This window comes from Otolemur garnettii, unplaced genomic scaffold (assembly GCF_000181295.1).
Source record: "Otolemur garnettii isolate 467f Iridium unplaced genomic scaffold, OtoGar3 scaffold00009, whole genome shotgun sequence".
NCBI classification, from domain to species: domain Eukaryota; kingdom Metazoa; phylum Chordata; class Mammalia; order Primates; family Galagidae; genus Otolemur; species Otolemur garnettii.
In genome coordinates, this window is record NW_003852404.1 from 10,195,181 (window position 1) to 10,213,770 (window position 18,590).

At 37.1% G+C, this 18,590-nt stretch overlaps 1 protein-coding gene across 1 annotated transcript in view; it reads left to right on the forward strand.

The window, feature by feature from the left end:
• Positions 1 to 1,912, forward strand: part of ADAMTS1 (ADAM metallopeptidase with thrombospondin type 1 motif 1) — an 8,673-nt gene extending 6,761 nt beyond the window's left edge. Inside the window, exon 9 of the mRNA XM_012801475.2 lies at positions 1 to 1,912. Coding sequence (XP_012656929.1) covers positions 1 to 642 — 642 coding nt within the window. The 3' untranslated portion in view covers positions 643 to 1,912.
• The last annotated feature ends 16,678 nt before the right edge of the window (positions 1,913 to 18,590 follow it).

The window sequence follows — 18,590 nt, forward strand, 5'->3', positions numbered from 1 at the left end:
CAGCGGAATCAAAGGGGATCCAGAAACAACGGCAGCTTTCTTGCCATCAAAGCTGCAGATGGCACGTATATCCTTAATGGTGACTTCACTTTATCCACTTTAGAGCAAGATATTACGTACAAAGGTGTTGTCCTGAGGTACAGTGGCTCGTCTGCAGCATTGGAAAGAATTCGCAGCTTTAGCCCTCTCAAAGAGCCCTTAACCATCCAGGTTCTCACTGTGGGCAATGCCCTTCGACCTAAAATTAAATACACCTACTTTGTGAAGAAGAAGAAGGAGTCTTTCAACGCTATCCCTACTTTTTCAGAATGGGTCATTGAAGAGTGGGGTGAATGCTCTAAGTCATGTGGATTGGGTTGGCAGAGAAGAGTGGTAGAATGCCGAGACATTAACGGGCAGCCTGCTTCAGAGTGTGCGAAGGAAGTGAAGCCAGCCAGCACCAGACCTTGTGCGGACCTGCCCTGCCCCCACTGGCAGCTGGGGGACTGGTCGCCCTGTTCCAAGACTTGTGGGAAGGGTTACAAAAAGAGAACCTTGAAGTGTCTGTCCCATGATGGGGGGGTGTTATCTCACGAGAGCTGCGATCCTTTAAAGAAACCTAAACATTACATAGACTTTTGCATGATGGCGGAATGCAGTTAAGCAGCGTCAGGTTCGAGGGTGAGGCAGAGTGAGGAAGGACCGAGGCACTGACAGCGAGGGGGCTGGAGGCATCCAGTGGATATTGCCGGTAACCCGTGAGGTGGGATGTTAAAGTGGGATTGTGGAGGTAGGTTGGAGAAGGAGTTAAATCGTCAGAGTAAACTGCCAGTGACAAATTTGGTAGGGTAGTTAATGAGGATTATTAACCTCTGAGCAGTGATATAGCATGATAAAGCCCCAGGGCAGCATTATTATTATTTCTTTTGTTACATCTATCACAAGTCTTACAAAAAACAGGAGCAATTATCGAAAAAAGTAAGAACTCTTACCACCCCGGTTTCCTGGTACTGATTAAACACTTTGTGTCATGGGGATTAAGGAAGGAAAAGTAGGAGAAAGGTGAGATTTTGTTTAAGACCTGGCTTACTAATCAAGGAGGGAGAGAAGAGTCCAAGTAGGATCTTAGACCAGCGCTCTTGAGGGCTCCTTTGGTTTCAGAGAGTGTTTTTCCATCTTTTCTACCAAGACCTAAGAGTTCAGGTTCTTCAACATGAGAGGAGGTCTTAGCAATGTGAGATGACTCAAATGGCTCAATCTTTACTTTCTTATCACCTCAGTCTTTATTTGTATAATTCGTTTGGAGGAAGAAACTATTCCATATATTGATAAAATAGGATCAAGTCTATCTACAAAGGTAAAAAAATAAAAAATAAACAGTAAAGTATCAGGTGCTGGTTAAAGCTAGAGGGGACACATTGTGCTCGGTCCTGCCAACCTTTCTTTCCTACTGTGTAAACCCACTTCGGTAATGTAGATGTGAAAAGTCTCAAAAAGGTAAAATCACACAAAAAGTTTATAATGCCAGAACAAGCATGGGGTGTGTAGCACAGGGTCCCACAGGTCTGGGGACACTGAAGTCACTTGTCTCGTGGTGAGGAGTCTGCTTAGGGCTGGCCGGTCCATCCCTGGCAGCTGGCCCAACAGTCGTATCCTGGTGAATGTCTGTTTAGCTCTTTTGTGAGAAAGAATACGACTTTCCGTATGTATATAGTAAAATATGTTACTATAAATTAATGTACTTTATAAGTATTCGTTTGTGTGTTCCTTCCAAGAAGGACTGTAGTTTGTAATAAATGCCTATAATAACATATTTATTTTTATACATTTATTTCTAATAAAACGATTAAGTTATATCGCTTTTGTAAAAGTACATATAAAAATAGAGTATTTATACAATATATGTTACTAGAAACAATAAAAGAACACTTTTTGAATGTATGTGTATATTTTTTTGTAGTGAGAATTAGTTCCTGGGAAGGAAATCTGAGACACAATTATTGATCTGAAGAGTGGATTTTCTCGTAAATTCTTTGGCAATTAGTGTTTTTTCCTAATGTTTTCTAATTAGTGTTTTTTTCACGTCCTCGGTTTATGTGATGCTAAAACAGGTCTCTGATATCCTTGGTAAAAGATACATGTAACTTTGTTATTAATACATCTAATAATTTACACCAAGGAGTCAGACTCTATCTAAAAAAAAAAAAAAAAAATACACATGCACACCAGTGATTGGCAAACTTTCTGTAAAGAACCTGGTAATAAATATTTATAACTTGTGGACCATACAGTCGTCCCCACAATTTGCAGTTCTGCTAGTGTACCGTGAAAGTAGCTATAAATAATGTGCAAATGAACAGACATGGCCATGCTCTAATAAACATTATTTACAAAAACAAGTGATAGGGTGATTTGTTAGGTGGACTTGGTTTGCCAATCTCTGATGTATAAAAAATTAAATGAAAAAGTTTGGGATTCCGGATGCTTTTTGAATATGTATCTCTTTCTCAATTAGATCATGTAAGTAAAAATGTGTGAAAATATTTAAGCTGTGAACTGGAAAATACTCATAAATTACATTTTGGAAAGACACACGGTGATCCAAACTCCCCAAATGTTTCCTTTGCTCATCAGCAATTCGTAGGTGTTTTGGAGAAAGCTTGGAAAGCCCAGACCCCGCTGGGTAGTTTTTTTATGTCACTCTATTTTAAATACGAAGGGGTACATCACTGATTAAACTTAAAAGTTCCCACTGCCTCCAAAGTAAGTACATTTCTCCCAGGAAATAGTTTCTTTACTAGAAGACTCAGATTACTGGTCAACCACTGACATGTCCAACTTTACATTTTCACCCTCAGGATAATTTTTCTCAGCATTCTGATTTCAGGTTCAGATGATAATTTCTAATTTATCTTCATAATTATTCAAAGTATTCACCCCACCCCCTGAGCAATGAACATATCTTCAGGACTTAAGTATATATGTAAAAATAGTAGGATGTGAAAAAAGGGAATCGTGTTAATCTCTGATTCTCTTTTTCTCTACCTAGTAAGTAGGTTATGGGACAGACAGATAAAAGTTAAGTTTTCTCTGTAGAAACTGGTCTTAGTTTTACAGAACTGGTTTAAACATAGAATCTTCCAATTCAATTCAATGGCCTAACTTTCCCCTTGGAATAAGCACGTCTATCACAACAATGAATTTGGCCATATCAGCATAGCCCATATTCCTACAGTAAGTGATGCGGGGATTACACACAAAAGAAATGCCCTAACCCTCACTGACTATTTGAGAAAATAAGGATACATACACCCAAAATGATAACTCAATATCAAAAAGTCATTTTTCAAATTTTGCTTCATTCATCAAAGAGGTGTTGATATTCATTTTTTTTTTCCTTTTAAGAGGCTTTAGATTGATTTCAAGTTGTAAATAATTTTTTTTTTTTTTTTTTGAGACAGAGCCTCAAGCTGTCCCCCTGGGTAGAGTGCCATGGCACCACAGCTCAGAGCAACCTCCAACTCCTGGGCTTAAGCGAGTCTCCTGCCTCCGCCCCCCAAGTAGCTGGGACCACAGGTGCCCACCACAACGCCTGGCTATTTTTTGGTTGCAGCCATCATTGTTGTTTGGCGGGCCCGGGCTGGATTTGAACCTGCCACCTTAGGTGTATGTGGCTGGCACCTTAGCCACTTGAGCCACAGGTGCCAAGTCTCAGGTTGTAAATAATTAGACTAAAGCTCAGGACACTGAGATAAAACCAGCCTAAAGATTTTCTATCATCCTCTTTATCTTCAGTCCAAGTTAATGTTAAAAAAACTCTGGCACTGCCATGTTATTTTTCAGCCCTCTGCTGGTGGGATTTTTCTTTCATCACTTTACCAAGCAGTTTAAGACACTCTCCTAGGCAGCAAAACAAGGTTGGTTCAAAACAAGCATCCTGGATCTGTGAGCTTAACTAAGCTCCTGCTTGAAAGGAGGAGGGGTTTGGTGCTCTCTCCTGTTGCTGGTGTAAATGATGAACTGGGATAACGTCAAGTGTGAATTCCAACACCTCAACTTTGAAGCACTCAAAAGCAGCTTCTTCCTTTACTATTTTAATAATCACCAAGCAGAGATAGTAACAAAAATAGTTTCCAACTCTTCCTCTCCGTTTAATCTGTCTTCTGTCTTCTAAAAGAGGCCACTGCACAGCTTAATGTGAATTAGGAACAGTAGACAACAGCCTTAATTTTTTAACTTCATTGATTTCCAAAAGAAAAAAATATTAGTATTAGGTTTTTGGGTACTCAGTCTATCAAAGAAATTCGCCAAAGCTATCCCAGTAGAGAAGTGTAGTCTATTCTGACATACACATATTTGGGGGACATGAAAAGCTCATACGACATTGGTAGAAAGCAGAATGATGTTGGCAAACATGGTAGATGTTCTGGCTCTCAGCAAGTAAATGTTTTCCATCTTAGGAGCCACAGGACATAGAATATACAAGCCCCAGAGAAATATTGAATCATACACTATGCTCACTTACCCCTCTTATCTCCATCAGTAATTGGCAATAAACAGTCTTAAAAGTTCCCAGTAAGGCTTTTGTTCAATGACCTCTTAACACATAATTCAGAAACCTAAATTTTCTTTACAGCTCTTTCTGAGTAATATTGCCTTTATTTGAGGATGTTTCTATAGTAACAATTATTTCTTTGGAACTTACCATGTTTTGTTGGCTAGTGTATTTATTTTTGTTTTTAGTATTACTATTGTTTTATGTTTTGCAGTATTTAAGAGAAGGTATAAGAGTGGAGAGTAATCCAGGAAGATTTATTAAATAAAGAAACCACAGAGATGCGAAGAAATAGTTGTCAGAGTAATGAGATTACAATATAGGGGTGACCACCTCAGGTTGTAGGAGTTTTTAGAGGGGACAGCAAGAGGTCAGTGTGGCTAGAGTGACAAGACTAGTCAGACCATGGAGGAAGTGTGTTTGGGTTTTATCTGAGTAAGACGGTGAGCTAAGGAAGGACTTGAGCAGAAGAGAGAAGTGGCTGAACGTAATATTTTAATCAGGGGCCATTAGAGAAGGGGACAAAATAGGAGACTATTACCTAATTGCAATGAATGGGAATGATGGGCTGAATTAAGCCAATATCCCTGCAGGTCAAATCCTGCTGTTCAAAAGAATGAGATTTGCAGCAGATGAACGTAGATATTAAAGGAAGAAAACACATCATAAATGAATCCAAAGTGGGTTGGGTTTTGCTCTTCTGTTTTCAATGATTTTTTGGGGGGATGGGGTAGAAAGATTATCTACACAACATACACATGTGCTATGATTTTAGACACCACCAGAAATTAAAACTATAAGAGTTTTAGTATCAAAAGCAGTTAAATGGATAGCTAAATATAAATAATTATTGAAAATAGAGTTTTAAAATTAACTGGAAATAAAAAGAAAGCAGTTAAAAATTATATATAATGTAAAATATATCTTTAGGATGTGCTTAACAAAAAAAATCTGATGACCTGGTAAGTAAAAGAATTATCTAAATCAAACTGACATTTTTTTTTCAAAGATATAAAAAGTATTTGTCAGGCAAACACAGAGAAAATAAGAATAGAATATGATTTTAGCCAAATTATATTTAAGGTAAAGAAACACTAAAGAAAATAAAGAAGAAAAATCTTTGTAGATTATAAGGACAACTCACAATAAAATTTAGGTCTCAGATAATAGAACATTTATATATAAATTTAAAACCTTAAAAAATACAAAGGATAATCAATAGGAAAATAGTATTTGTCTTTCTCTAACAGCTCTCTCTAGTTAAGGAAAAACCAAATATGTAAGAAAACATATAAAGCTTCTAAAAACTTAAAAGAAGATGTAAATAATCCAAGACTCATATAAATTTCTTTGAGTTTGACTTCAAATTATAAACTTTTCATTTTGTCCTAAATTAAGAAGTAGATTTAATAAAATTCTCATTATCAACTAATGAGCTGTAAATTTTTGGAGCTTGAGCTCATGATTCTAAAATTCATTTGGAGAAATAAATTTAGTGACCACAGAGAGAAACATAACTGGAAAGCAGAGAGTAATATAAGAGACTTTCCGATCCAATTAACCATAAAATTACAATTAAAGAAAAGATGTTACTTGCAGAATTATTGGCAAACATATCAGTGGATGAGAAAAATAACCCAGAAACAAATTTTAGGAGCCTTAACCACAAAACATCGGTATATGATGAAGTTGGAAAAGCAAATCTGTGAACAAAAGAAGACTCATTCTAAACATAGCCCTGAAAAAAGAAATGTATTTGTCTGTTTGAAAAAAATAAATGTAAAGCTTCTTTCAAACCCTTAATCAACTTAAATTTCAGATCTATAAGTGGTTAAAACCACTTTAACCCTGAACATTAATCAGGGTTCTCCAGAGAAACACAACCAATAAGAGAGCTACATATACATTTATATCTATAACGTGTATCTGTAGATCTATTCATATAGGTAGATGCAAAGAGCTTTATTATAAGGTATTATCGCCTCATATAGTGCTGGAGGCTAGAAATCCACAATCTGTAGCTCACAAGCTTCAAACCCAGGAGAAAAAACAGTATAGTTTCAGATTGAGTTCAAGTCCCATCTCTAAGATAAGAGGAAGGAACACGAAGTTCGCCCTTAATCAGACTTTTTGTTCTAAACTGATGCTCAACAGACTGGATGAGGCCCACCAAATTGGGGAAGGTAATCAGCTTTACTTGGTCTACAATGCAAATGCTATTTTCATCTAGCAGCATCCTGAGAGGAACGTGGAGAATGGAGTTTAACCACATATCTGGGCACTCAGTGGCTCAGTCAAGTTAACACATTAAAATTGACAATTACAAAACTTTAAGAAGCAATAACGAATACAGAGAAACATTTATCTGATCTCTGGATTGGAAAGGACATCTGAGCATAGGAACAACAAATGTTATCACACCACCAAGATATACCTACCCACACACACATGAGCGCACACACACATAAATGGATTAATTTGATCATCTTAAAATTTTAAACTTCTGTTGCAAAAGAATCCATTCAGAGTATAAAAAGTATTTCCCTTAGACACAAAAGACAAAAGATTTTAATCTATCATATAATAATCTTATGCAAATAGATAAGTAAGGAATCTCATTGTCAAAGGATATAAACACATAATTGAAAAAAAAGTCTACATGTACATAACTTGAGAATGTTCAAACTACTAGGAATCAGAGTGTGTGTTCTTAAATAAGATTAAAATTCAGTTACCAAAAATGCAAAGCCTAAAGACAATGTTAGTGCAAATTACAATATTAAAAAGTGATGAAGGCTATATGAAAGCCCCCTGGAATTCCTGCTGATACAGATGTAAAACACAACACCCTCTCTTGAAGCAATTATAATGTACAACTGCAAAATTCATATTTCCAAAATTAAATTCAAGCTTTAGTCTCAGGGTAGCAGATCTTCCTCCACTCCCTCGTGCTTAGTATGTAGGAGAAGCAGGAATTACCAGGGTGGTTTCCATCCCCCTGATTCTACACATGGTTTAGAGGCAGGGCCTGGTGCTGCATCAAAGTCTCGTGACCATCTGCAGGCCCCTAACAACTAATCCTAGAAAAAGCTGCAGACTCCATTGCTAAATAGCAAGCACTGTGGTCATCCTCTGAGTACTCCCCATAGGAAGCCATACACTTATGCCAATGCCTAGTCCACCCTTCAAAGCAATTTTGGAATTCTTTCTGGAATGGCCATCAGAGCTGTTGTCATAATACCCTCAATGTCTTGAATGTCATCAAAATGTCTTCTTGTCAATATTTCCTTTATCTTCAGTTAAAGGAAAAAGTCACTGGGGCCAGATCAGTGAGTGGGGAATGTGTTCAGTATACTCATTTGTTTACCGGCTAATGACTCTCACAGACAGTGCCCGTGAGCTGGAGCATTGTCCTGCTGCATGAGCCACACCTTTCTCATGCCAAGATTTTCTGTTTCTCTATTGACGTTCACTTGTTCTACTATGCTTCTCAGAGGCAGCCCATAGCTTTGACGCACAACGTGATGAATATTTGTAATGTTTTCGTCAGTTGTGCTCGTTACTGGCCTCCCTGACCTCTTTTCATCAGTGACGCTTTCTCTCCCCTCAGAAAAATATTTAATCCTCTTGCACACTGCTGTTTTCTTCATGGCATTATCCCTGAAACTTGGAAAAACATGTCCCTGATGTCATTTCCAGTCTTGCCAAGTTTAACAAGAAATTTATGAATGTTTGTTCTTTGCTCTCATTCAGGCTCTGATATTCTTGCAACAGCACATAAAAACACGCAACTACAATAATGAATTCCACTCAGGAAGACTCTGCCACATGTCACCTAAAACAAAACTGTGAGACACTGATATACCAAGGTTATGAAACCTTATGGAGCTGTTTGCACAGTGCTGCCAACATACGCAAGTGGTGGCAAATTCACGAACTTAATTGTCATGCCTGCTGTACGGGTTATATACATCTAAATATATTCAGCAAAATGGTGCACTGTAGACTACTCACTGGCATAGCACAACTTGAGTCTCTGATGGTGATGATGAAATCAGACATTCTTTGAAGTTCACAATGTGTGTTGTATAAATTAACTCAACCCTAAAAAATATGATGTAAATATCATCATTATTCCTATTGTATAGACAAGGAAACACAATCAAAGAGAGGCCACCCTGCTTAGTTGAGGTGTTGTGGAAACCATGCTGGAGTTTTGGTCTAGATCCCATTGCTCATTGTACAAAGGTCTGATTATTGAGACAACAGAGATTGCCAAGGAGAAAAAGAATTTTGTAATACAACAGTTGTCTTGTTGGGGGGAAATAGAGAAACTACCTCAAATCCATCTGTCCAACTAATAGAGATTCTAGGCTTTTAAAGGAGGGGCCCTGAGCCTTAGGGCAAGTCCTGGCATATCTCACAAGTGGCTATGTCCATTGGGGCAGGGGATCGGGGGGGCAGGTCATGGGGAATGGTGAATCTTGGCATTGGGAAGTCTGCTCAGGGAACTTCAGAATCTCAACTCTTTTGTTTTGCAGAAAATCCACCATTTCTGGGAAACAACCCCAAAGATCAAGTAGTTAGGAAAGAGAGAGGTTATAAAAGAACATACAAGTCACTGAAATTTGTTCATGGAGTTGGTTACATAGGTTAGGACTATTAGCAAAAGGCAGAGCAAATTCAAACTCAGACACTGCTGTGGTTGGATACAGTATGTTATCCTCACCAAATGTCTTGTTGAGATTTGAGCCCCATTGGGGCAGTGTTGGGAGGTGGGGCCGAGTGGGGGGTATTTATACCCTGGGGTCAGATTCATCATCAATGGCTTGAGTTATTCTCCAGGTATTGAGGGAGTTCTCACTCTGGCTAGTGGGATTGCTTCTCACAGGAAAGGATTAGTCCCCCTGCTAATTCCCCTGGAGCAGGTTGTTACCAAACCAGAGCACCTCAAGCCCCGAGTTTTGTCCATCTTCCCACACACCCACTTCCCCCTTGACCTTCTCTGCCATGTTCTGACACAGCACTAAAGTCCTCAACAGAAGCTGAGCAAATGCCAATACCCAGTTTCAGGTAGAGTCTTTGGAACCATGAGTCAATAAACCTCTACTAAGCTACCCAGTCTCAGGCATTCTGTTGTAGCAGCACTATATGGACTAGAACAGGTATCCACATTGACAAGCTACACTCTCTACACCCTTCAGCATTAAGCATCTTGGGCTGCCAGCCTGGGTACACACACACACAAACACCAGTGTGTATATGTATATACGCATCCCTATCCCAACCAGATATTTTTGTTTTCTTCTTTTTATCCTTATTAATTTTCTACCAAAAACACCCACTGTATATTTTAATAATCAGAAAAAGAGTTGTTTTTAAGTGGTTGGAAAACCCTAATTAGAGTGATTTTTATTAAGCACAAACTACTTTCTAACCAGGAGCTTAGAGACACTAAGAACAATTTCTGTGCTTGTTTAATTTATCCCAGATAAGAAGTATTCAAAAACTGAGACATGATGGCAGTAACATATATATTAAAGACAGTCAGTTATGTTGGTATTTAGATGATTACAGCCACTCTAAGCATGGAGCCAGACAAATTTATGATAGATAAAATTGGTCAGTTTATTATTTCATATTGTCGCATCAGTGTATAAATTATTTTCCATTGAGATGTATACTGTATATATTTGAAAGTACAAAAATCCCGTTTCAAATTCAAGTCTGTTTGGCTTTCTCATCATTTTTATTCATCTGCCTGTCTGTCCCTACTCCCTAGTGAAGAGAATGATTCAATAACAAAATGTTAAGGACACTTTAATTTGTAAACAGTATATCTAAGAACTGGAGGAGATGGTAGAAAATCAAGCTCCTGGATTCCTGATAGTATAAAATCCAATTAGATCATCTGTGTAAAAGTTGCATTGTAAATGATCATATCATTATATATTTTGGTTTCTGAAATTTTACTCATTCTAATGTTCTGAATAACATTTTCCATGTCAGTAAAAGTGTGTATCTACATTTAAAAAAAAAGTTGAATTGTGATGTTAAATCTGTGCCTTCCAAAGCAGTGTAAGAGTCAAAAGCAGCCAATGTCAGAATCAAGGAAAAGGCTGGGCTCAAACTGTCCTCCAACAACCCAAATTACTCCAGGATAAAAAGATCCACCAAAAATTAAGGGCAGAAGGATATACTACAATTTTCCTTGTAGGCTTATGTATAAAGAATAAAGCCAAGGTGTGACCATGGTATCTCCCTTTATTATAGACAGTTTTGTGGGAATAATTTTTAAACTGTTTAAATCATCCTTTTCATTTGTCTTCATTTTCCTTATAGAACCTGTCAGAGGAGCAGAAAAATGTTTCCTTTTAGCAGTGAAAGAAAAGACTTTTCCGTAAGCACCAACATAATACCATGTGGTGATGGGGAAGTGGTCTATTAATGGAGCGTTGCTTACTGCTTTGAACACAAACACATCAGTGGAAAGGCCCTATTGTCCCATAAGTAGGAGCAATATTTCTAAACTGTATCTTATTTCAAAAAACCCAAGCTATGTACTGGAATGAAATGATTCGATGCCTAGAATTTCCTTTAAAAACTTCAAGCAGAAATAGAAACAGTGGAGGTAGATGAAACATCAGCAAAATGATGATAATTGTTAGAACTGAGGGATGGATAAATAGGAACTCATTATACTTGAGTCCTACTTTAGTGTATATACATTTTTAGTAAAAAATATAAAGTAAAATAGAAAAGAATGTGCATTTCTTTCGTCTGATTTATAAACCACTATCAGTATTTGAAGCAGATTAAACTATGACATATTATTAGCACCCTATCCTCCTCTTCCACTTGTTTGGGGGTAGAATAAATGTATTTGAAGTGTACAACTTAAAACCCAGAAACACTATCTAAAAGAGGACTAGGTACAGAATAAAAGAGGAAATTATAAGGCAGGGAATAAAGTAAGAGAGGAAAGAAGGGAGGGAGGGGGAGAAGGAATGAAGACAGACATATTTTTTCTTTACAGTCCTGTAAAATACAGAGCAATTAAAGGGGCCTGAATAATGGACCATTACAATGGGCTGTGAGTTTATCACTCTTTCTACACAGGCATGATTTAAGTATTACCATAGAGTGCAAAAATTTACTATATCATATTACAGATTCCAAGAATTTTTATTTTGTACCAAGTGGAAGAAAATTGAGAAGAGATGGAAAGCCGTTTTTTGCTTGGGTACAATGAGAATTCATTCTTAAGCATTATAATCTATAATCAAGAGCATTATGGTTACATAATCATGTACAAGTGTTTTTTGTTTTTTTTTTTTGAGAAAAGGGAATTAATATGAAGACACTTAGGATTTCCATAGTTGAGGGAGGCATTGGTGAAGCAGGATCGTGATTGTCAGTGTAAGTAGAGGCCACAATTGGCGACCTTGAAGTTGCAGGGGAGGTAGCTCAGCTGAATACTAAATACGTGGGCAAGGCTCAAAGAGCGTTCATCTCTATCCGAAGCTCTTCACCAGATGGATTAGATTAATTGTGCACACAGTTCCTCTTCTTTTTTTTTTTTTTTCTTTAAAGTGGGTTAAGAATTTATCAGGTCCTTGCCGTGTCTTGCACCAAAGCAGAGAAATGTACCAAATAAAGAACACAAGTACCGAAAAACTTCTGGCAGTGAGAGATGTTATAATAGTGCTCTGGACTTTCATTTATTTCGAATTGGTTTACTCAGTTCTGAATGTTCCAGAACCTTTCACCTTCAAAATGTTCACCGAAGTCATTAACAGGAGTAGAATCAACAGGCTTGGCTTTCATCTCCTGTCTTTTCAGAATCTGCCAGAGGGGATAATGACAACTGGACTCATCCCAAAGGATACATGAGGAGAGAGTGAAGAAGAGCAGGGACATACATTATCTTTCGGCTTGATAAAAAAATTCTGAATAAAGAGAAGTTGGCTGGACCCCTCTGATTTCAACAATAAGGATACGTATTCTCAAATGCTAGCTCTTTAGGTCTATGGGTGGGGTTCTTTACTCTTAAAGACCACAGAAATACCTAGTTACCAGAGTACAAGGTATTTTGGAATGTTCTCTATCTCACTATGCTAATTCCTTTTAGCAGTTAAGTGTTGATTAAAACCAGAATTTTCTAATTAAAATATTCTGTTCATTTCCTATAAGAAGATAGTGGTAATAATAGAATTTCTATGTATGGAAATTCCGCAGTAACCTCCAAATTTAACATGCAACTGTACAAGCTTGCTTGGAAATTTGCAGAATGTCTTTTCTTAAAACAAAAGGCACGGGTTTTCTAACTAAAGTCATCATACCATTGTATTTTTTTAATATCCATGTGCGCACAAAACATTTAAAAGATTAAAATGTAAACAAAGCTGAACACCTGGAAAAGCTTTTGATCCCCTACAATTGTAAACATTTCTAAGAAATCTCACTTGGGACTAAAAATTGCATACACAGTGGAAACACAGTAGTATTTAGTCATTAGCGTGACTGGGAGTCAAGAAAGTGTATAACTTTATAATAGAAAAAAGAAGACAATATTGATAGTTCAAAATTAGAGAACTGACCGTTATTCTGAAGAGTTCTGCCGTGCACACACTGTGCGGCCACTCTAGGAGTTCTTTTCAACATATCTGACTTTCATTTGCAACAACCACAGAACAGGTGCACCCTAAATGTGGATGTTGATTACAGAGTATCAATAACAGCATGGTTGCTTGTCCTCAGATTGCAGGATATTACTTTTATTCAGAAACTAAAGCAGATAGGAAACTAATACCGTTAAAACAAATGCTTACTTTTGAATTTTAAAATAATATTTTGACAGAGACTTCTAAGGAATCAAACTATCAACCCCAAAGGTTTTATGTAGCAAGAAGAGTCGATTATATTTCAACAGCATGTCTTTAAGAAAAACAGCACTTGCAAAGAAGATAGAGTCAATTGGTGGCAATATATTTGTCCTTAATCACTTTGAACAAATAAACACGTGTAATTCCTGCTGCCTGTCTTTGGTCAAGGAGCAGCAGGAGCGCAAGTGGCTGCTTCCTGTGATCTGTTCTTGCGCAGGTTCTCGTGACTAGTGGCAGATGGGCTGGGCAGAACTGAGACTAGAACACTATTCCAGCAAAAATAAAAATCCAGAAAGATGCCTCCTGCCTTGATGGCTGCATCTAATTCATTCAACGAGATACGTCAATTTGTTTTCTGAAAAGTTATCTACAGAAATAACTGAATATTTCTTTCATTTAAACATTTGAAAAATAAATCCAACCCATAGAGGCAAGTGATGTGACCTTTGAAGATAAACATGCTCAAATGCGGATGTCTAAATTGACCTCCCACCAATGCCAAGTCCAGTCACTTCAGACTGCAAGACATGCACTTACTTAGTGCAGCCAATTGCTCCAGAGACTCTGGGGCTCCTCCTTGGAACTTTGTTCAGAGTCAATTCAGAGAAATAGCCTGTTCCATTGCCTCTCAGACATGTTTCATTTTTTTAACCAGAAATGGCATCCCCAGCTTAGAAACCCACCTTAAGCTTTGTATTTGGTGGCAAAGGACTTTCCTCCTTCAAAGAGAGATCTACCACTACAGGAGATATACAAAGAATGAGCTGCAGGCCCAGAAGTTAATTCCAGTGGATCCAATCCAGAAATATTTAAGTCATGGCTGCCTTACTAGGAAAGGTGTGAGACTTACCAAACGAAGACCTTAAAAAGGCCAGAGTGCTTTTGAATGTAGGTTTTGATTTGTCTCTTGAAAAAGATTTGGTCACATTGAGAAGTTGTTGACCCAGTGGCTGAAATGCAAAATCTGGAGTCCCACTGCTTGGACTTAAAGCTCTTCTGTATACTCGAGTGACTTACTGTTACTTCCATTTCCAACCATAAAATGAGACATATGATAATAGCAACTTATGTCATACAGTTGGTATAAAGATCCAATTCTGTACTAATTTCACAAGCGTTTAAACTATACATAGTAAACACGAGTAATCCTTACATGGTGGTAGCTACTAAGGTAAGAGATTAGAGTGGGACAGTATTTCCAAGGCAAAATTAATATGGAGAAATTCTGGGTGAAGTAAAATGGTCCACATTCTAGAAATGCTTATAACTTTGACTGAAAATTTACAAGAGCAAATTAAGTAACCAAAATGTGTGTCCTCCTGCAATATTCTAAAATTAAAAAAAATAATATGAAGATAGGGGATTACTTGATGGCATACATACTCTGTCCTACTGACAAAGACCTTTGGCCCTTGTGTGGTTAAATACCACTCTGTCATGTGGGATTGCTGGCTTCTCTCCGAGGAACCCGTCTCCCTTCCTGGGAGAACCCCTCTCCCTTTACTCTTCTTAATGACTGATGTGTTTCAACATCACACCAAAATTTATGCCATAACATATGTGTTCAGTCCTACCAAATAAGAGTACAAATATTTGCATAGAAAGGGTATAGTTAGAAAATGCTTAAAATACACATATATCACTGTTTCTGTGCTAGATGGAAATGGGGTTCACTTATGACAGCTACAACTTGAAGTAACTATCATACCACTGACTAAACTCCTCCAAAACCCTGAGTCCCTTAAATCTATGCACAAAGTCATCTTTTCTCCCCCTGGAGCCTAATGCTCTTTAAAGCTCTTTATAGAAAACCCTCAACTAAGATGTCCTCAACATCTTAGTTCATAGATAAGCAGTCTTTACCTCCAACAGGTTGTTTTGTCTGCCATTTCTGCTTCCCAATGCATAGGTCCTGCTGTGCTTATTCATTCATTTTATTATGAATTTATCATGAATGGAGCAAACATCTCTTCAATTCCTTCTGGATAGAGCCATCAAGGTTATCTTTTATAAACTGAAGATGGGAGTCACTTAATTTTTCTACTTTATAGTTATTTGTCCAGCAAGGTAAGAGAATTGTGTTGTCTTATTGGTATGGTGTAAGATCCTTTTCTTTTTCCTAATATTTCATGTTGCTAGATAACAACTCAGAAAACCAAAATCCTATGTCATTCATTATATCCTGATATTGGACTTCAAGACACAAATATGCCCACAAAGGTGGAGATCACCATGATAGCCAAGGCATTTTCCTTTGAAATATTATTTTTTTTTCAATTTCCCCTCGTTATACTCTCATTTAAATTGTTTACTAAAAAAAAAAGAAATATATTTAGTTTAAAGGACCTTTATCTAGCACAGAATCACTTGGTGATTTTCACTTTGAACTGGATCATTTTCATGTGCTCAGCCCTCCAGCAGATGTGTACTCCCTAAAAAAGTGTTCATCCAGGCTTCATGCTCTTTTGCTGAATTTTATGTTTCTCAATAATAAAACCACATCTTTTTATTAATGGCTCTCTCTCCTGTTGGGTTCCTAGAATTGCAGTCCACACACAGCAGAAACTCGGTAGAAGTTTTACTCATTGACAAACACATGGGCTTCCAGCCAAGAGCAAGCATGGCTTAAAACATTTACAGTTACCATGGCTCACGTAGCTCTGCAGGAGAATCTGTGCCCTCGCTCCTCCTGAAGTTGACACGTCTATAGTTATAAACTTTTTTGGAATCTGGCAAATTACTGAATCTTTTTTAATTTCTGGTTCATCTTTTTTTTTTTTGCAGTTTTTGGCCAGGGCTGGGTTTAACCTGCTACCTCTGGCATATGAGGCCGGCGCCCTACTCCTTTGAGCCACAGAGCCATCCTGGCTCATCTTTTCTAAAATAAAGAGTTACCACAAAGAATTACCTTAAAATGAGTGAGATATTATATGCAAAGCTATGTCACACTATGGAAAGATTACTTGTTACTGCTGCTAACTGGAGTCCAGATGATTCAGTGCTTGCAACCCTTTCCAGCCTTTGGGCACAACAACTCACTTACTTCAGAAACTTTCCTGGTAAAAAGAAGTGATGTAGAGTTCATTTTGCCTTCAGAAGCTTCCAGAAGTTAAAAAATTTATCATCAGCCTAACAAAAACTTAGATAATCTAGTTTTATCCATGGCCTAGACAGTACAGGAAGAGCAACAAGCAGTATGTGGTGAATTATATCATAAATAATAAATCTGTTTTTCCAGAGTATTGAATTAACAGTACACACACACACGCACATATATATAAAAAACCAAAACCCATATGTAATTTATTGTATCCTGATATTGGACTTCAAGACACAGCCATATATCAAGATATATATATATACATATATACATATACACACAAAATAAACATTGTTATTTCTATTTGTTCATGTGCACAAGGAATATTGTGACTTTTAAAAACATGTTCCTAAATGATGGAGTTAGGATGTTGTTATAAGGGGAAATGTATAATTAAATTTAGATACTGGAAAATGAAAAGTACTAAAACTTGTTTTTATTTATAATGGATTCCAAAAACTATTGTCATTCCTATAGGTTATTTCTTTTTGGCAATGCAGTATTTTGCCAGATCATCTACCACAGTACATCTTAGCTTTCTTAAAAAAAAAAAAAAAAAATACAGTCTCAACTGAGACCTCTAGTGGAGCTATCAGGGAACTGTTTCAACTATGGCTTGTCACTCTAACCTCATCATACAGAAACAAATTCTCCCCCAGAAAATTTCAAGCTTTAAAACCCTACATATTTACCTCTTTAACATTTATTACCTTTTTACTAGATTTTTTGGTTAAATACTTACTGAAAACTATTGTATGCAAAATTTAAAACACCAGTTGCTAACGACTCTAAATGTTTTAGTATACAGTTTAAATCATAACCGAAGTTGGATGGAAAGCTCTTTTATGTCCTAGCAAAATGACTCACTATGATTTTTTACCCTAGGGATGAAGTGCACCCTGGGAGTCTAGAGTACTGTAACAGTGATGATGCGGAGACTAAAAATACTTGACATTTACGCGTTGTTTGACATACCAGAACGTGAAAGCAATGTGGAAGTCCTGGATCACTGTCCCAACCCCAAACAAACTGATAAACACTAAACTATGCTGCTGGAAATATGAGAACAGCTTGAAAAAGAGAAATGCCTCCAGGAAGGTTCTATGAAAAAACTAGTAATTGGGCTGTGAATAGAACCTAATGGTCTGAATAGACTTAAACCGCTGTACATGACCTAGTCGCAGAAATACTTTTTAGCTCTTGTGTTTTTCCATGTACCTTAATTTATGGTTTTATTTATTTGCATTGTGCAAAGAAAACCAGATTCACTTTGTAAAGAGGGTCCCTAAAGTATTATTCATAGATAACTCTGGCTGGAGATTGTCCAAGAGGACATGAGTGTTTTCAGCTTCGTAAACAATAGTGTTCAAATGAAATGGTTCCAAATTCAAGTGGGAAACAAAAATGCTCAAAAGATAAGATTTTGGCATAATATTAGAATAACAGTAATTAAAAAGGAGAAAATATTGTTTCCAAAGTCATACACAAACATAAAAGTCAAAACCACTTACCTAACATGTATACATTGGCGACAAACTTAAGGTAAAGTTCAGAACCACATAAGACTGATTTTACACTAAACAAGATCCTATCTAGGATGTCTTTATAATTCATGCTTTTAAAAATATGTATTAATTATTTCTCTACATAGAACTTTTGGTTTACTTCTGAGGGAAAGCAGAACCAGAAAAAACTAAATATCTCCACAAATCACCTTTGGGAAATTGACCGCTTAGATAAAATCACAGAACAGCGACTGCATGTGGTCCTGTATGCCAACATCAAGGGTTACAGATAAAAGGGGCAATAGAGAAAACACAGAGTGGATTGAGATGACTGAGAGTCTTCTGCAGAAAAGGAATTTGAACTATGGTCTAAACAATGGATAGTATTAAGATATGGTAAGAAAGGCATTTCTAGGGGCATAGCAAAATCTGGAACAAATCTTAGCAGTAAGAAGAAGCATAGAACAGAGGTTTTTTAAGGGAAATTATGACAGAAAAGGTAAAAAATGGTCCATTAAACCATTTTGAACTTGGGGATAAAATGGTGATAACTATAAGCAATCAGG